This window comes from Mus caroli, unplaced genomic scaffold, assembly GCF_978045245.1.
Source record: "Mus caroli unplaced genomic scaffold, Mus_caroli_1 scaffold_2, whole genome shotgun sequence".
NCBI lineage: Eukaryota > Metazoa > Chordata > Mammalia > Rodentia > Muridae > Mus > Mus caroli.
This window is the reverse complement of record NW_028227257.1, coordinates 1,577,874-1,597,762: the sequence shown is the minus strand read 5'-3', so window position 1 is coordinate 1,597,762 and position 19,889 is coordinate 1,577,874. Positions and strand designations below refer to the sequence as shown.

Below are 19,889 nucleotides of genomic sequence, written 5' to 3'. Positions count from 1 at the left end.
AACCCAAGGCAGAGGATCTCTGAGTTTGAGGCCACTCTGGTCGACAGCGTGAGTTCCAGGTCAGCTACGGCTACACCGTGAGAACTCAATCATCAATCAAGCAGACAAACAATCCATGGAGGGAGACGGAGGAAAGACAGCCGATGCCAATCTCTGGCTGCCATGCGGACACATATCCATGCACATACCTGTAGTTATACCACATGTACTACACACGCACACACAAAGAATTATTGCAGTGGCCATACTTTACATATGGGTTGAAATTTGGCCTATCTTCTTGTCAGAAGAGCTTACACATACCTTTGTGTTACTAAGAACTCTTAGAAACTCTGGTTTTAGGGGTATCATCCAGCAACAGACGAGAGCAGATGCAGAGGTCCAAACCCAAACCAGCCAGACATCAGGCAGAGCCAGGAAAACCCGGAAGAAGATGGGGAGGAAGAATTGTAGGAGCCAGAGGGGTTGAGGACTCCACAAGAACACAACCGACAGAATCAACTAAGCAGGGCTCACAGAGGTTCACAGAGACTGTAGCAACAATCAAGGATATTGATAGGTCTGAGCTGGTCCTCTGCATATACATTGTAGTTGTGTAGCTTGGTGTTCTTGTGGCTACTCCTAACAGTGGGGGTGGGGTGTGTTTCTGACTCTTTTTGCCTGCAAAAAGTTGGCAAACTCATGGGATCCTTTTCCTCATGCTGGGTTGCCTCATCCAGCCTTGATATGAGGGTTTGTGCCTGATCTTTTTTTCTTTTTTAAAGATTTATTTACTTATATGAGTAGCTGCTTTATTTATTTATATGAGACACATCAGATGGTTGTGAGCCACCATGTTGGTTGTGAGCCACCATGTAGTTGCTGGGAATTGAACTCAGGACCTCTGGAAGAGCAGGCAGTGCTCTTAACCACTGACCCATCTCTCCAGCCCCCTTGTTCCTGATCTCATTGTAACTTGTTATGCCATGTTTGGTGGATATCCCTGGGAGGCCTGCTCTTTTTTTTCCAAATGGAAACAAAGGAGGAGAGGATCTGGGGAGAGGGGAGGCAGGGGTAGGGACTGGGAGGAGCAGGGGAGGGGAACTGCAGTCAGGATGTAATATATGAAAGAATAAAAGAAAAACAAACAAAATATTACAACTCAAGAATAATATTTTTTTGTTTTGATTTTTGAATTTTTTTGTTTGTTTTGATTTTCAAACAGAGTTCTCTGTGTTGCCATGACTGTAGACTGGCTTGGGTTCGAACTCACAGAGATCTGCTTGCCTCTGCCTTGAGTTCTGGGACTAAAGGCGTGTACCCAGTTTTGGTAGTCTGAATTTTAAGAGCTCAACTATACACAGTCCCTCTAGTAATTATCAGATTCCTTCTTTTCGGATATCTGCCCCGTTTCCCCTGCCCAAGGACAGCCCTGGGATGACAAGTGATGGATGAGACCCAAAGCAGCATTTCCTAGTGAGAGGTAGCCTCATGGGATCTTGTCCACAGCAAAAGGAGAACTTTCACCTCACATTGCAATGCCCAGGCCCCAAAATACACACAGACGTATATCCATGATTTTGATAATTTGTCTACAAGAGGCCTCTGGTTCTGGCTGGAGCACTTGACCTCCAAGGATGGTGACAGGACTCTATTGATCCTGCTTTTTTCATTCTTCCCAAAAGTACTGGAGGAGGAGGTGGCCACTTAGTGCCCATGTTACTGGTTAGACACACAAGAGTCAGGAAGGGCATTAGAGTCAGGCGGGGATGCTGGCAAGTGTCTCCTGTACCTGAGAGTAAATGCAGCTGCTTGTGGAGGGGAGCCCTGGAATGGAGGGGGGTTGTTCCTGGGGCCTAGTCAACAGTGTGGCCCTGGAATGGGGGTCCAGGGTTTCTGGGGCCTAGTCATAACTGCAGAGTTGAATCTTGAAGGAGTAGTGTTTGGAGGCAAAGACGCAGGATTGAACCTACATCATGGAAAATCTGAGCTCCAGGCCAAATACAGGGTGTGGAGGATAGACAGCAACGGTAATTGGGTGCTGGGTGGGAGGGCTCAGCTAGAAGATTTGGGAACCCAAGGCAGCAGAGTTTTGCAGAAGTGGGCACAGGTTCAGGTGTGTATGACAGGCAGGGAGATCCTTTCCAGATGGCCAATGGTGGGGGAGGAGAAGACATGGCTTGTCCCAGAGTCCAGGGTGGAGGCCTGTCCTAGGGTGAGGCTGGGGCCCGCCTCTGTCAGTACCGCCTTCCTCCTCCCCCATGCTGGTCAGCTCAGAGCGGCCAGACGCTGTCCACCAGCGGTGCCGAGCTTGCTTTATCAGATAATAAATAAGACGGCTGGAGCCGTCCGTGTCAACATCTTGGCGGCGTTTGGGGCCCAGAGGGGAGGGGGCTGCTCCTGAAGGGCTTAGTCAGCCCCCTCCCCCTTTGAGGCCAGGGTCAGCCTTTACCCAAGTGTTTGTATAGGAAATTAAGGCATCACAACTGCCCCGCCCAAAGCCTGGCAGCTACAGGAAACAGTTTCTTTGGCTTCTCCTCATCCTGTAGACAGGGAATGAAGGGGGCACAGCAGGGGCTTAGTTCCTTGCATCACATAGTCCATGCATGGGATAGGCCTGGTCTGGTTGGCTGTTTGGCATTAATATAGGGTAATGTGAGATGTGATGCACTCTAAGCTACACCAGGGTGGAACTGGAGGTGCGGCTGACACTTCTGAGTCTCCCTGTTAGTTAGCTGGTGTCCCTACCCTAGCTGGGTCCCAAAGAGGGCTGGAGCCTTTCCTCTGCTGCTTTCTCAGGTCTATTTTTAGAGGCACTAGAGGGACTCCGAGGGACTCCTAGCTGTAGGCCCATATCTGACAAAACACAGGAAAATGAGACCACAGAGCACCAGCTCTCACCTGTCCGCCCAGGCCGCTTACCTTACCTTAAGGAATGCTGCCTGAGCCCCTAGAACTGTCCACAGGGCTGTGAAAAAGGACAGTGGGAGGGCCTTGTGGATGTTCAGTGCCCCTTCTGCAACATGGCGCCTTCAATCTTTTGATGAGATCGGCATGATGCTGCTGACAGTAGAAAGTAGTCTGTTCTAAGAAATGCCCTTACTTGGTCAAACAGGAAGCTACTGCCCTCCACGTGCCTCCTCCCCTAAACTCTCCTCTCTGAGACCCCAGGCTTTCAGATGAACACCTGGGAGAATTTGCTCCACTTTCTGGCAGGCTTACCTTTTTAGCCCAAGAAACACTCAGCCTTTGGGCTGTGTGCAAGCTTAGGTCTCAGTTCAATGCTGAGGCGGTACAGTCAGCATTTGGCTTCTTGGTGTAGGACAGCTCTCAGGGTCAGGTGCCTGATGCTCTGACATGAAGCATCTAGGGGTCAGTGTCACCTTGCATCCACAGAGAACACACCAATACAAGCTGCAGCAAGATGCCAGAATTGAGGAGGAATGTATCGTACCAGCCTGGAGGAGGAGTGCCTGTCTACTGTGCTCCAGGCATGGGGCAGGGCCCTGGCCGGAGGGCTCTGGGAAGAAACTCCAATGGACGGGACCCTGGTCTCCCCACCTCTGTGCTTCATGTGTTCTGCTTTGCATGGGTCTCCTTCCTTTTTTCCTTGGGCTGCTCAGGACAAATCATGGGGGTTAAAAAATATTTTCAGCTGGGTGTGGTGGCACACACCTTTAATCCCAGCACTTGGGAGGCAGAGGCAGGCAGATTTCTGAGTTCGAGGCCAGCCTGGTCTACAAAGTGAGTTCCAAGGACAACCAGAGCTATAAAGAGAAACCCTGTCTCGAAAAACAAAACAAAACAAAACAAAACAAAACAAAACAAAACAAAAACAAAACAACAAAACAAAAAATATTTTGGCCAGGAAGAGACAGACTCGGGGTATTGTGGCCCCTTCTGCTTCAGGGCCTGGGGTGATGGAGCTGGAACATATTACAGGCAGCAGACAGTGGGGCTTTCCTTTCCATCCTGCTGTTCAGATAAGCCTCTCAGTTGCTCTGGCCTGAGTGAGGGTACAGCTCATCTGGTGGTTTATGACCAGCAGGCAGGATGAGGATGGGAGTCAGGAGGAAGGGCAGTGGCGGGGTGCTTGGTAGCTATATTAAGGACTTGGTACACTGGCTTCCTCCTAAAGAGGAAGACACTCAAATTTAGCAGCAGTAACCATGCCCAGTGATGAACCTACAGCCTTCTTCACCTCAGTCAGCTCCTTAGTTAAGAAACGGCATTAGGGAGCTGGAGAAACGACTGGCTCAGCAGTTAAGAGCACTTGCTGCCTTTTCAGATGATCTGTTCAGTTCTTAAGCACTCACAAGATGGTCCCCAAACACCTGCAACTCGAGTGCTAGGGGTTCCCAAGGCACCAGGCATGCATGTGACACACACACACACATGCATGCATGCATGCATGTGATACACACACATGTAGACATGCATGAGATATACACACATACATGCAGGCATGCATGAGATATACACACATACATGCAGGCATGCATGTGATACACACTCATACACGCAGGCAAAGCACTCATATGGATGAAATAAATAAATAAATTAAAAACTGAGAAAGCAAAAGGAAGCCAGGTGGCTCGTGCCTTTAATCCTAGTACTCAGGAGGCAGAGGCAGGCAGGTCTCTGTGAGTTTGAGGCCAGCCTGGTCTATATAATGAGTTCCAGGACAGCCAGAGCTACATAGTAAGGCCCTGTCTCAAAAAACAAAAGAAAACAAAATAACAACAACAACAAAACAAACGAATGAAACAAAGAAAGGCAGAGAAACCAATGTGGAAGGGATCTTACGTCTTCATGCCCCTCTCTTCCCGAGTTCCCTTCCTCTCCATTCAAGGGGATGCCACCTGCCTTGTGCCTTGCACTGTGGCTGTCTCCAGGAAGTCTCCCTAGGTTGGTGAGTGCCTTGAACCACCTCAAAGGTACATGAGTTACAGATGTGCTCACAGAAACCTCTCTCATCAGAGAAGGGGAAACTGAGGCTAGGACACTACGACACACAGAGCTCCTTGGAACAGCACTGTGGTGAGAACATGGTGCTAAGACCTTGTGCACAGCTGTGGTCCTGTCTGCATCTGTGCACACTTGGGGTATGGGTGCTTGGAGATGCTTACACAGTGCTGCCTGTGTCCGGGTCTCTAGTCCCCTCCCTCTCCTTACTCCAGCCTCTGGGATGTGATAACAGACACCTAGGCAGCTGGCTTTGTCTTCCACAGATACACGGGTGGTGAGGTATGCCTGCTTGGAGCTAGTTACAAGAGCATGTCTTGCCTTTGCCCCTGCGATGCCTGCAAATGCTGCAGGCTACTGCCTCTTGATTTCCTTCTAACCAGGGCCTACTGCCTCTCCCTCAAGCTGAACTGGAAGGAAGGATTGAGGGTCCACAAGGAAGGATTGAGGGAGACAGGTTAGGGGTGACCTTCATGGATGGATGACCCCTGAATCCCTTGCTTCTTGGTTTCCTCACTGGAGAGTGGAAGCCTGGGATGGCCAGGAATTAGCCCGTTGAGATAAAACCTGTGAGAATGCGGCATATAGAACACCTCTGTCTTTTGTTGCCTGTCACCTCCCTGTACCAGGGCTCTAGAACTGACCTGCAGGCCTTGGGCAGAGTCACCACCAGCTGATGTGACCTGGGGTGAAAAGGATGCTACAAATAGGGCTGTGTTGCCAACTGCTGGGATAATGGCTGAGCCAGGCCACAAGGCCACACATCACCCAATTCCAACAGTGTCTCTGTGCAGGTCTGCCCACTAGCAAACACCTTAGTACGCAGATTGCCAGAACAAGGCCCTTTACTGCCTGCCCTGGAAACAAACATACAAATAAATACAGACGTCTGTGATGACGGGCCGGAGGGATGCGTTTGCCTTGGGGCGGTGTCCTGGTACAGTGCTCAACCTGTACACTGGTCTCTGGTAGTCCTGCATCCGTAAGCAAGAGAGTGCTCTCTCAGTCGTACAGAGTCAAACACCGGAAATGAAGACCACGAGGGCCCAGAGGCCCTGTTTCTTATTGCCTGCCTGGAGTATGTTTGTTTCACTTGGATCAGATTTTACTGTGGGATACTATGAACCTTTGCCAGCTGCTACAAACTGTAAATTTTGACCATTGATGTCAAGAGCTAAATTCAAGTAATTGGTGGATATCTCCAGTCATCTTGGCTGCAGAGAGGTCCATGAGGGGATCTAGGGAGTCCATTACTACCCCAGCTGAGGCTCCAACCCTTCATCCACCAGCCTGCTTCTTTCTCCAGGCAATCAGCACAGAAAATTTCGCCAGCATAGTGGTGAGGGACCTCTGGGGCTGCTGACGACGCAGGAACTAACTTCTGTTCCTGGGATGTACTGTGGTGACAGTTTCCTGAGCACCTAGGCCAAGGCCAGAGCACACCAGGTCTCCTGACGTAGGACTCCACTGAGACCAGCCTGGGGGCTCAGGGACGAGGAGGTGAAGGCAAAGTCTTCAGGTTCGAACTTGAACTCCAAATGGCTGGAGGCCAGGGATTCGTCCGCTGGGCTGGAGGCCTGCAGGGGGATGGAGCAGAGTATGGAAGAGTCGAGCACCTCTGGGACTGGGAAGCACAGCGCAGGGTGATTTGCTCTAAGGGCCCGTGAGCCTAGAATGAGCACAAAGTCCACTGAGGAGCAGGACTAGTAAGACCTGCAGGGCCCAGGACCATGCCACACACAGTTCCAGGGAAGAGGTCACCATATTGGTGGTTGAGGGCCATGTGTGCAGTAAAGCTCTGGGAGGGGTCTTGGGGGCTCTGATGGGATTGGAGTTGGTGAAGAGTCAAGGTTCTCCAGAGAAGTGTGAGGATCTATCTCTTGCACTCCCCTGCCTCATCCTCCTTACCTGGGAGGTGATAGTGGGCCCAGCACACACTGGAGATGCCAGACTGGACTCTGCCTTTAAAGTGGTGGCTGAGCTCTCAGAGTTGAGGAGAGTGGGAGAAGAGGCTGTGGTGTTTGCTGTGGATCCTGCGAGGGAAGGGGGGTGGTGGTGGACATTTACAGAGGTGCCATACCTGACCATATTTCTCGCCATGTGGCCAATTCTCCTGTCCTTGTCCGGATTCAGAGACTTCTTAAAGTCACACATTACTGAATGCTGGAGGGTTAGGTATAGCTTCAGCCACCCCACATCTGTCCATGGGCCCTTCCCCCAGCTGGGACTGGGTTAGACTGAGACTCGGAGACCTGGGAGTGGCCCGGGAATGGCCTCTCCTGACTTCCTGCTTACCTGAGGAGCCCTTGATTTTGGCAGGGTTCTTTGGCTTCCTTTTTCTTGTCTGGATACTCTCCTTTTTCATTGCCAGTGGCCTTGGCACCTGGTAGGGACAGCCAGGGTTGGTGGCTGCTCCCTGTCCCTTCTCACCCTCAGGCCCTTACACAGTCACCTTCCCGAACTACCCTGGAGAGCCAGTCCCCTCCTAGATGCTGGGCTGACCTGCAGGCACAGGCCTGTTGAGTCAGCTTCTCCCTTGGGTGCCATGCCATCTGCCTGACAGTTGAGAGGCAGGGGTGGAGTTCAGAGAGGGCAAGATTTGGGAGTCCAGCATCTATCCTAGGCTGAAAAGCCCTGGCGAGCTCCCTAAACCTCAGTGGTCAGGTCTGTACAGTAGACATGGAGGTAACAGTTTGGTCTCCCAGAGGAGTGGGTATGCAGACAGTTAACACTTGTGTAACACTTCCTGAACATGTTCAAGCCGGGGGCCAGGGGCCATCCTGTCTCGCTGGGAAGAGGGACAACCACGTGATTCTAGATAGAGGTAGATACTCCCTGCCACTCACCCCATGGAGCTTCATGTAGAGGCCACAGGCGTTGCACACTGGTTCGCCCTCCGAGTTGCGCCTCCAGAGGGTGGTGGTGGCAGTGTGGCAATTGGAGCAGCATAGGCCGGATCTTCGGGATGAGGACTGTGGGGCAAGTGAACTGGGGTGAGCCCAGATATTAGGGAACTCTGATGCAGACTTGGGGGCCTCTGGTGCAGTAAATGACAACTAACAGGATGGATGGAAGCTAGACTCAGCAGTTACCAAGCCATTCTGGTTGAGTGAGATGCTTGGGTGCTGAAGGCTTGAGGTCTGCCATGGACATATTTGGTAGGACACAATGTCCTTTGCTCTACAAAGTTTTGACTTTTTGGCCTTCTGGTCCTAGGACCAATCCCTTCACCTCTGGGCATTTCCCATCCCTGAGATGTAACAGACGATCAGAGTCTAGTTGTGGAGTTCTGAGCCCAGGAAGGCCTAGTGTAGAAATACAGCTATTGATTGTTGATCAATAGCCAGATTGATCTAACCGGCACCTCTGTCTGGGATCAGTGTCCTGAAGGCCACAGAGTCCTGAGGAAGTCAGGCCTGGTCAGGCACAAAGGTTAACTCTCAGGGTCCTGCTAATCAACTTGCAAACCTGTCTCCCAAGAGCTCAGAGTACACATTGACAACACCCCACACATCCCACAACATCCCCAGTACCCAGAGTATTGAGTAGAGGGTGCAGGGTCCTATCTGTTATGTGTATATACCCTTGCTGTGCTCAGTGCCTGGAGTCCCCTGATCTCACACACTTGAACCCCCACCAGAGACCTCAGACTTCCCTGTGTTTGGGGAGCTTGGGCCCTGAGCTAGAGAGGAAGCTGGGTACAGGAATCTGGGCCTAACTAATGAAGTTGGTGAGGGAGCAAGGGATGGGCTTCCTGTGCTGCATTTGGGGAATCATCCCAGAAGGCCAAACTGTCTTCACCAAGCTCAATGTCTCCTGAGCTGCCTGAGATCTGAACCTTTCCTGCACTGCTCACAGTTCAGTGTGTGAAGGGATCTTGTCTCTGTTATCGAAAGCTCCATCTAAACACCTGAACCCTAAGCCCTTCCTGAACTTCACAGCCCAGCCTTGCTGTGACACTACTGTCATCAGACTGTACCATTCTGTCCCCACGTTGGACAGTACCTTTTGGATAGAACCTCTGATCCCATCCCCATCTGTTCTCTTTATGGTTCAGGACTGGAAATTCAACTACAGTTCTAGAACAACAGCCATAAGAGTGTTCTCAGCAGTACTTAGAATATGACTAGTAAGATATCCGTCTTTATCTGGAAGTCACACTTAACTAGGTGGCTGGCACTTTGCAGTTGTCAGTTCCTGCTGGACCTTTAGACTCCGGGGAGCCCTGGTCTCTGGCCTCTCTTTTTCCATGAACCAGCTAGGAACTATGGGAACCTTCTGAGACATGGCAGGTAAGAAGTAAAAGTATGTGTCTTATGTGCAGACCACACACAGGAAGAAAGGTGCACGGTTCCTCCACATGATCAGAAGTGCAAGAGAAAAGTCTGGAAACCATGTTGGAATCTTTCATGGTGAATATCTTTTACTTCTATAAAATTAAAACCATAGGGAAACATAACTACCTGAGAAGTGCTTGCCTTTCCCTCAAACTTCACAGCTGTCAGTCATTGCCCAAAAGGAAAACAGAAGTTCAGGCATGTCAAGGCACCACAGAAAATCGAAAAGCCAGGTGGACAGAACCTTCTCTTCCTGTTGAGCACTTGGGCACATCCCCATTTGCCACACCCCAATGCCGCCTCAACACCCCCCCTCCACCCTCTATCTGTCCTTCTTTGTCTATGCCAGCAACAGGCAGGCTCTCCTGGATGCATATCTCTCTCTCTCTCTCTCTCTCTCTCTCTCTCTCTCTCTCCTGTTCTTTTCAAGAGAAGTTCATCTTCAATGGCTGTTCGCCTGAAGGAGAGCAACATTAAGTGCCAGGCTCCATGCATCGGAGAGCACAAAGGCAACCCTGCTAAGGCAGACACACAGGGACGGTGGCTGGAGCCCTGTTTGGGGGGCAAGCCATGTATGCAGGGGAGCTGTTTGAAAATGCAAACTGCAATACGAAGTGTTGCAGAGTGGCTTCCTTGCCCAGAACGCAGTTACCCAAGATTGACTGAGAGAGCCAACTGGAGCTTTGGGGAGGCCAAGGCTCGAAAGGGTCCAAGTGCACCCTCTTCTGTAGGAGACACAGCAGATTAAGTCTAACTTTGTCCCTTGTCTGCTGACAGAAAACCGAGATGGGGCTATGGGTGGTGAAAAGAGTGGTTTGGGGCCAGGGGCCCGCATCCCTCTAACCCAGACCAGACAGGGACTCTTGCCTGATTCTTCCTTGTTTATCTCTGTGTCTGAGTGTCCAGTGCAGATCCTGGCACAGAGGAGAGTGGACAGAGTCAAGCAAGAGACAGGGCAGGTCTGCTGCTTGGGGAGACTGCACTCAGGCTTGGGGTGCAGTCCTCCATGACTGGGCTGTGTCTCTATGGTTTCCTCGTTAGTGAATGTCACAGGGACCAGGGTGGGCAGCTCATGAAGGGCACAGTAGCCTCTGAGGTGGCCTCTCAGATGACAAGAAGCAAAGTATTGGACAGAATGGGCCTGTAGATACCAAACCCCAGCTCAAGGAAAGCATGACTTCCCTAAGTCCCACCTACCCCCCCCCCCTTTTTTTTTTCGAGACAGGGTTTCTCTGTGTAGTCCTGGCTGTCCTGGAACTCACTCTGTAGACCAGGCTGGCTTCGAACTCAGAAATTTGCCTGCCTCTGCCTCCCAAGTGCTGGGATTAAAGAAAGGAGTGTGCCACCACACCTGGCCATTAGTCACCGTCTTGTATCCTACCTGTCTCCTGGAACTCACAAGTTTGTTCCCATCTCAGGGCCTCTCATGCCCACAACACTGAGATGTACAGCCCCAAGTTCATGCACTCAGAACCACCTTCAACACAGACGACAGACTGGGCCCAGTCTTCAGGCACTGCCTGTTATGGACATGGGGCCTTCTGAAACTGGGAGGGTAAGAAGCCTGCTCCCAGGCAGAGTTGTTGGCACTCATGAGGGGTTCACATTTTTTGATAGGAAGACCTGGTACTCAGGACTAGTCCTGTCCAGGTCTGAGACCCACGAACCCACCATCGTCTTCATAGCAAGAACATAAACTGCCAACTCCAACTTAAACACATATTTATAACTTGGCCTGTGAGATGACAGAGCAAAGATACTTCCCGCCTCAGAAACTTCCATCCCCAACACCTGTGCTGCCATGTACTGGAAAGATCCAAAAGTGAAAATAAGATTTAACCATCGAGCTAAGCAAAGGGCAGAAGCCTGGTTTCCTAGAGACCCATGAAGCATAGGCAGAAAATGTTTCCCAAGAACACACATCCAAAGACCCTGTCATTTAGGCTCACACACGAGCATCAGTGCACCTCAGCCTTATCTGTGCTGAATCACTTTGAGACCTCTAATACTCAGGACTAGGTTGCCACCCACTATTACCACCAACACAGTCCTACCGCAAGACTGCTCCCTCAGGGTCCCACAGAGACTGTATCCAGGGGTTGTATTTGTGTATTATATGTATCCAGGGCAGACTCATTCTCAAAACAGATTCTGAGACATTCTGTGAATGAGTAGCAAGTGGCTTTGCAACATATCTTGTTTGTCAAGTACCAAGTAACCTGCAATGGGCTGTAAGGTTACAATGTTGCAGTGGGTTGTGAGACCTGAGCCAGGGCCCTATCAAGACTCCTTGCCTGGATCCTGATGGTTCCATGAATATTTTCAAACTCCAGGAGGAGATGAGTTGGCCTGGCCCAACCCGAGCCCTGGGCAGCCTCCAGTGCCTGTGCTCCCATCTTTAATCCATCCTTCAGGAACCCAGACACTGCTGAGTTTGTAGGAGCCAGCGTTTATCCCCTTTGTGGCCCTGGCCCTCTCCCTGCTACACTCACCAGACGCTTCTGGGGCCTCACTAGCGGTCGGTTGACCCCGTTCATCTTGTGATAGAGGCCGCAGGCATTGCATAGATAGTGTCCGGTGCCGTCCCTGCGCCACAGTGGTGTAGACAGGGCTCCACAGTTGACGCACTCCCGGCCCTCACCAGGGAACTCCTCCAAGAAGTCAGGTACTGTGGGGACAAGAAGCTTGTGGACTGGGGCCTCTGCCCCACCAGGATGCCTGAGGGTGTCTGCTATGCTTGGCCTCCTTTTATAGTATCTTAAACTTACTCATTTAAAGAGCAATTTATTTATTTATATACTTAGTCATATTTAATTTTCAGTGAAATTTGTTAGGTAGGGCTGCTTTTATAAGGCAAGAGTGTAAATAAGCCACACTCTAAGGTAGATGCCTGAGATGGCCCCTTTCTTAACTAGGTTCCACACCAGCCTTTTTATTTTTAATACATTTTGGAAGCAGGCAGAAGGAAATGGATGGCAGAGCCTTATTTCTCTCCCTCCCCCGTCCCACTCAAGGATCTCCAGTGTAAAAGAGAGCAGGCCTCAAGGTCAGAAGATGGGGAGACAGAGATTTGAGATTCTACAAGGGCCTACTGCCAGCTTTGTTGTGGGATCAACCATTGTCCTCCCTCAAAAGACAAGACACGGGGACATCAAGGGACAACACATATGCAAGCAGTGAGACGTTGGCTCAGGGCAGGGAGGGATCAGTCATCTACTGGCTGAAAGTGGGTACAAGGCACAGGGGCTGTCCTTGTCCGACTAACTGTACTAGGTCAGCTTGAGACCTGTCTGGGGCTATGAATCAGGGGGCCAACCTTCCAAGTTGCTGGAGGCATGGCTTCGACAAGGCCCAGAGGCTGCAAACAGAGCTTGGCTCTCTTTGCTGTGTCTGTTCTTCAAAAAAAAAAAAAAAAAAATACTCAGAAAGCCAGACAAACGATTTCCCCGCTCAATAGCCTTGGAATCCAATCTAACCTATGTTCCTGTGAGGTATGGAACTCTCAAGATGGAACGTTGCAGAACGAGGTGGCTGTGGTGACTTTATCAAATAATCGCTGTTTTAAGCTTTATAAAATTCATTTTCAGCCCCGCTCATGCCTGTAAACTCAGCACTTTGGAAGGCTGAAGCAGGAGGATTGCTGTTAAGTTTGGAACTAGGCTGTCTTAAAACCAAAAAATACTTTCCAAAACTTCCCGTGAAAACTTTTAAATGTAGGTTCCAAATCGACATAACCCAGAATGCTTTTTTGGGGGGGGATTTGGTCGGGTGAAAAGCAGAAATATATTATTTTCTTGCTACTGTGCTAAGAAAAGAATTATGTATCGAGCGTTTTTCATCGTATTGTGTTTCATGAAGTTTCCTGTGTCCTAGCAATTCTAGGCGGGAATCTGCGTGGTCGGACTAGGCAGAAAAGCCCTGACTGCCGAAGAACGCATCTCGGATTTTTGCATTTCGTAGCGCGCGGGTTTATTGCTGCGCGACTTAGTTTTAGAGCCAGGTCCACCGGGCAGCCCCAGCCCGGTACTCACCGAAGCTGGTCCTGCGGCCAGGGAGGCCACTAGGGCGAGCTTGCAAACCGTGCAGGATGCTGCTGTCGAAGGCTCCGGAGGTCCACGAAGGGGCTACGTCGGAACTCATGTATGCTGGGTAGGTTGTGGGGTACGAGGCGCCCATGGGCCTCCCGAGCGGGGTCGGGTACTGTTCTCGAGCCAGCAGCGCGCCCTGGAAGGCGCCGCCGTCCCGGACCCCCGCGCTGCCACCGCTGCCCGACCCCGGAGGGCTGTGAGCGAACGGGAAGGTGGTGGCTCCCGGTGGGTGTGCGGCTGGCGGGTGCGGGCTTCCGGAGCTGAAGGCTGAGGAATCAGCCGCAACTGCTTGTGTCCAGCTGGAGTGCGCGGCGAGCGCGGGAGCCTGCGAGCCCGGCTCACACGAAGGCAGATAAGGCAGCATGGAGGGCATGCGAGTGGGTGCCACGAACACCGGGGAGCCGGTTCCCGAAGAGTGCAGAAAGGCTCCGGAGTCGGCGTAAGTGCCCTGGCCCGGGCTCTGGGCTAACGCCAAGCTTTGGTACATTTTTTTTTCCCCGCGCGAGCTTGACCTGCAGAGAAGAAAGACGGGCAGACGTCTAGGGCAGGATCACTGGGCCCCCTCCATCAGCTCTTGCGCTCGCCCGGGGCAGGTGCTGCTGCTCCGCTTGCGCACTCCACTTTTTTGAGTCGGTTCACCAGGGCAGGTCCCGGACTCCTCTGGGTGGAATGGCAGAGTTAGATGAGGCGCAAGACCCTAGGAACGAGGACCTTGCCTTGCGCAGAGATCGCCAGCCAAAGCCCTCACAGGAAGGCGCGGCGTTGGCCCAGGGAGGGTGACCGGTGGGTTGTAGACTGGGTCTCCACAGAGCCGCTCTGTAGGGAATCCCGGGAACTTGGGCTGCCCCGCCCCCGCAGTGCCGCCCCTTCTCTCTTCTAGTCGGTCCCTCCCTCCGCTCAGGGTCAGCGCCGGGGCTCCAGCCGCGGTGCCACGTGACCCGAACAGGCTCTGCTGTGGGGCATTGAGACCACAGCTCACCGGCATACCCTCGGCTGAGCCCGAACAAACAGGGGGTGGGAGGAGGCTGAGCGCGAGCACTCCTGGGACAGCAGCAGCTCTGAACCGTCTAGAACTTTGTTGCTACGGTCACGGGTGCCAGTCCTCGCCCCACATCTATTCCGAGCTCCCGCCCAAAGCTGGTTTTGTGTCCTGTGGCTGAGGCCCTACTGAATCTAGGGACACAAGGTGCTGGAGCCGAGTTGGCTTGCGCTTGATTCCCCTTATACGCCCGAATCTACGTGGGAATCTAGTTTCAATGGCAACCGCAGGGCTCGGGCCGCTATTCTCTTACTGGGTGTTTTGTTCCTCAGCAATGACTCGAAGTCCACCAGGAACCCCACAGTACTGAGTTTTTGAACAAGGAGGACCACTCGCTGCTTGACCAGCGCCAGCGAACTCTGAGTGGAGTCCTAAGGCCACAATAGAAGACTGTTAGACTCCAAGTCCCGTGGCTTTCACAGGCTGAGGAATTTAGCAAGAGTCTCTTTCAGGTACTGGGAACTCTCAAGAGACTGGTGCTAGAGCACCTAGCTCAGTTTTGTTGTGACTTATGTCCTCCGGCTTACCTTACCAGAAGTTCCAGATGGAGAATGCCCAGAAGGTGCAGCAACCCCGGAAGGCTCGAAGATGGCAGCGAATGTTTCTCACTTTCTCATGCTGGCCCACGGGTGCTGCAGACAGATACGTGGGTGAGGCAGGAGCTCCTGAGATAAGGGAAATACACCTACTAACCTTGGAGTCAGTGTCCAGTGTTTCTGCCGCTCAGCGCGGGATTAGTTTATTAGTCAGAAAGGAGTGAACATTGCCTGCACACTGGTGTCCACGCAACCTGCTCTCTTCAGCGTGTGGAGATCTAGTTGTGAGTCACAAGTGGAAGTGAGGATGGGCACCCTGGGCCTGGGGATGGTACAGACTGTCCTGACACAGGCCCCAGAATCTGAGCCATGGAGGTGTAGAGCAGAAGCTGACTTGGGGTAGTCGTGGGAAGGGGAGCTTGCCAGCGCTTCCTGCTTCAAATTACCTCCCACTGCATTCTCCTGGCCTCCCCTATTCCTCCCTCCTTGAGGTGGGGACTGAGTCAGGGCTCTTGGTTGACACTTCCAGCACTGACTTCATGGTTCTCCTTTCTGTGGGATGCGCAATACTTGGGTCTCCAGTCTTGGCATCCCTTTTCCTCAGAACTCTTTAGGCTTCCATTGTGCAGGTCTTCCTCTTTGCAAAGTGCCCTGGAACAGGAAGGACATCCAGGTGCCCATCTTGGGAGACTGCTGGGTGCTGTTGGCACTGACCAGTGGGGCAGCACGGCACTCCAGCTTCCTCCTGATTATGTTTAAATGAAATGGGAAGATTTCCCAGTGTACTCCACCAAGTCCAGGATGAAAAGTGAGGGGAATCACTTGCTGGGGACTGAATCCTCTTCTCCCCAGATAATCAGTAGTAGATCTAGGGTCCTGCAGGGATGGACCTAGATGGACTTGGGCTTTTTGGGTGGGATAAACTCAGTAAAGTCCACAAGGTGGAAAGAACCACAGGACACAGGTGCTGAGTTTTGTTCTGTGACACATTTTATTGTTGCCTCAGTCTTAATAAGGCAGATGAAGTTATTCCTGTTTACACACAGAGGAACAACACTAACTTACCCAAAGCCACACAACTGGTAACCCAACATGCTGAGTCAGACAAATGAAGAATTGAGGAGGGACTCCTGGACTCTATAGATATGGGAAAGGGGAGGAGATCCACCCTTCTCAGGCTCCTTGGAGGCTTGGTCCCACAGAGGGCAGTCCTGTCGGTGCCCAGGTCTAGACAGGGAAGTAGGCTCATCTGTTCAGAGAGTAGGGGCAGAAGTGGCTGCAGGGTGTCCTTTGCCCAGATCAGGTTGCCTCACAATGGTGGGACACTGGTTGTGACAATATCTGACCCTTTAACTGGATCCTTCTGCTTGAGGAGAAGAAGGAGGAGTCTCAGATCAAACCACAAACCCTAGGTCCGTCTAGCTCCATCTTGTCCCTCCCCCAGAGGTTAGCTCTGATGCCGTGATCCTGCCTACCAGTTCCAGGAAGGAACCACCAGCCCTGTAGTTGTTTCTCTATCCACAGGACTTTCTTGTTGCTATTCCCCGACCAAAAGTTTCCTCTCTTCACTGTTCACCAAACTCCTACACACCCCTCAGGGTCCACATACCTTCCCATGGCTCATTTCAAGCATTCCACTGACAGGTTGTTAGGTGTTTCTGTCAGGCCCCTCAGCAGACTCAGAGTCCCAAAGTCAGCTTTGAGGAAAGCAGGACAGGAAGCAGCCAGACTCTGCAGGGGACTCAGCTTTGCTGTGGCAAGGCTTTACAGCATTGGCTAGCCGTTTTTTCTTTGTGTAGTAATAGCATTTACCTCTCACAGTGGCTTCAGGGAGGGATTGGTGGGGGACTAGGCATCTGTGCAGCTGCTGCTAGGTGTGCATGTGGCAGGCCCTCAATAGGCTCCGGGCAGAGGCTGATTGATTCTGGTCAGGTGGGAGAATGAGCAAGCCCTGGCCCCAGAGTGCCAAGGACCAAACTGAAGGGCAGTTAGGCAGGTGGGAGCCTCAGCCAGTCTTTCGGGCTCCCCTGGCCTAGCAGGCAGACCTGACTGAGCCAGGTAAGGAGAAAGGACAGCTCTTTGAGATAAAGATCCCATATTCTCTGAGAGGGATGGGGTGTTGGCATGTTCGTTACCCTGTGACCAATCTGAACTGAGTTTAATCCATGATCCCTGGATTAAGAGGGCTGCAGCACTGTGATCATTGTGCGGCATTGAGAGTCTGAGTGGCCAAGTTGGAGGACCGGGGAGAGGAACCTCCTGCCAGCCTGACAGGATCTGGGTTTCATTTCCAGCTGTCACTTGCCCAACAGCCACCCCCTTCCCACCTCGAGCTTGGGAACTGTTAATGCAGACACATTTATCGAAGGAAAAGAAAACAATCCTATTGTTCAAGGGATAAGGGGGCGTCAGGGCCTCTAGACTGACTCCCTAGAGGGCCCTTAGACGTCTGGGGTATGTATCACATTTGGGCCGTGTTTGCTCTCAGGGACGTTTGCCCTCTGCAGTGGGAATAACCTGGGACAGGGGACCTTTTAATGATTGCCTCCAGGTGGAGGAGCCCCGTGTGCACACACCTTGCTTGTACTCACTGGCACAATGCTTGTGGCCACTGGGCTTTGAGTGCAAACAGAGGTGGCCTTAGTCTAACCTGAGGGTAACCCCTGAAAGCAGGGCTGCCTAGGTGCAGAGTTGGGACTGGACTGGCTCCTCCTGGTCCACCCATGGGCACCCCATTGCTCTGTGAGAGCTCAGATTGTTGTGAAAAGGTCTGGGGGCTTCCTTGGTAGCCTGGGGGTCCAGGGAGGCCTCCAGCATGCAGGGCTATACCTTCAGTGAGTACTGTTGCCCACTTCTTAGGGTGCAGAAAGCTAGCTTACCACCCCCACTATTTTTTTCAGCTCCTTTCCCCAAATGTGAGGACAAGCAGACATTCAGTGAAATCCCCCAATAGATAAATATTCTGTGCACATAGGAAGGACACCTTAAGGCTGAGTGGCAGTGTAGGGGAGGGGACAACAGGTTCCACCTCCAGGCACACTGTATCTGGCAGTAGGAGGGGTTTGGGGTGATGCTTTTAGTGGATGGGCTAGGAACAAGGTTTGACTCAACTGAGAGATTCTGATGCTTGGGAATCCAGCTGACCTCACCTTAACCCTTAAGGCGACCCTGTGTGAAGGGGCAGCTCTGCTATCTTGTCTGTAGAGCTTTGCCGAGGTCCATAGGGGGAGCTGAGGATTCTCATGGCTGAATCTCCTGGTCAGCATTAGGGTGACCTAGGAAGGGACTGATGCTTTCCAAGAGCCTACCCTACCCAGGTACCTGTGACAGGGGAGCTGTGTACAGTGCCACTTAAAACACCCATTTCCTACCAGGTGCCAGGTCAGTGAAGATGTTTCTTCCATAATATGCCATCTGGACAGTCTTAGAGCTTGGTGGCTAAGACAAGAGGGCCGGGGGGAGATGGAGAGCTGTTCTTGGTTGCTGCGTTCTGAGACTCTTCCCCGGGAGCTGTCTGCAGCTCTGGGTGAACGGCATGATGCAGAACACGGCAGGCCAGTGACCCAGAGGCTTTGAGGCCTGGGGCAGTTGCAGCAATCTAAAAATTGGCCAGAATTTAAGTGAGGCACAGCAATGCTGATTGATTTGTATACTGGGGGGGTGGGGGGCAGATTTCCAGCCTAGGATATTCCTGGTTTAGCTCAGGACCACCGGGTCTTGAAGTAGCATAGGTTTAGCAGGGACTTAACTGCTGGGCATACAGAGTCTCTTTCACTAATGTGTGGGCACGTTCTCCACTACCTAGGTGAACTGTGGAGTGTCAGCACCTTGAGCCCACATGCCAACTGGACTACCCCAATGAGCATCCTCTGTCCCCCACAGTTATCAAGGACCCCCTGCCTCCCCACAGTGAGAGACAGGTTTTGTCAGGTGCTCAGAGACTATCCCAGGGATGCAAAGAGGGCTGGTGAGTACCCTTGGCGATGATAACTTATAATGTAAATGGATTTGACTCTCCCACTTTTACTTTCAAGTGTCTGGGGTGTCACAGGCCTGTGCTGGCCTGTGCTGGCCTATGCAGGGCTGGGTTGGGCATTGCCAGGCTGTGGCAAGGCAGACTATGTGAGTTGAGTCAGGTTGTTCCTGGTGGAAAGGACTCAAGCCGCCTCCTCTACTTCCTGACCTTACTAAATCTTCTGGGCAGATTTACTTTGATTAGACCTGGAGCTGGTCCGGCTCGGGGGAGGGGAGAAGGGGTACAGATCTGAGTGCAGCCAGGCAATGGGCAAGCGCTCAGAGTGGTGCTAGTCACATAGTACACAGGGTACTTCAGCCTTCTCTTATCTGTAAATATTTTTTTCCGTCCCCTCCCTCCCCACTCCCCCTCTCTTTTCTCTGCTTTTAGCCTCATCTGTGAAGGAGCGGAGGAAGCTATAGCCTTCTGATTGCCTCCCACTTTATTCCCCAAGAATTCCACACAGAGGGGCTCAGGCTCCTGACTGAAGTTGTACTGGGTGTTGAACTTCTGCGTGCTTTAAGGAGGCTCCACAATGTCTGTTGGGAGCCTCGTTGCTTTATTCCAGGTCTGTGGAGGAGGACAGCCCACCAACTCCTGTCCCTCAAGACCACAGTCCCCAGGGCCGGGAGCAGGGGTTTATCGTATTTTGGTTGTGTCTGCTTAGTGTACTGACTCCGGAAGTGTCAGAAGCCGTCAACCAACTCCTGTTTGTGGAGATTTGGGATGTGAACCCGAGGAAGTTAAAAGGTTTCCGAAGCGCCGAGTAGTCTAGATAGAAGAAGGGTGGTTGATTGGCTGAGGGACAGATGCCTGCCTTTTATTCTCATTTTAACTCTATGTGTGTGTGTGTGTGTGTGTGTGTGTGTGTGTGTGTGTGTGTGTGAGAGAGAGAGAGAGAGAGAGAGAGAGAGAGAGAGAGAGGAGACT

The 19,889-nt window shown here is 51.9% G+C and overlaps 1 protein-coding gene across 2 annotated transcripts; it reads right to left on the bottom strand.

The window, feature by feature from the left end:
• Positions 1-5,858: 5,858 nt before the first annotated feature.
• Positions 5,859-13,856, bottom strand: Gata5 (GATA binding protein 5). Of its 2 annotated transcripts, none has more exons than XM_085828744.1 (6): positions 13,313-13,856; positions 11,774-11,949; positions 7,791-7,916; positions 7,197-7,327; positions 6,853-6,997; positions 5,859-6,521 (listed from the first exon to the last, which is right to left on the bottom strand). In XM_085828744.1, exons 1-6 carry the CDS (start codon positions 13,854-13,856, stop codon positions 6,366-6,368), a joined length of 1,278 nt encoding a protein of 425 aa, XP_085684870.1. In that variant the 3' UTR covers positions 5,859-6,365. The 2 variants fall into 2 exon arrangements, with proteins under 2 accessions (XP_085684870.1, XP_085684873.1); XM_085828747.1 differs by having other exon boundaries at positions 6,853-6,977; positions 7,240-7,327.
• Positions 13,857-19,889: the final 6,033 nt, after the last annotated feature.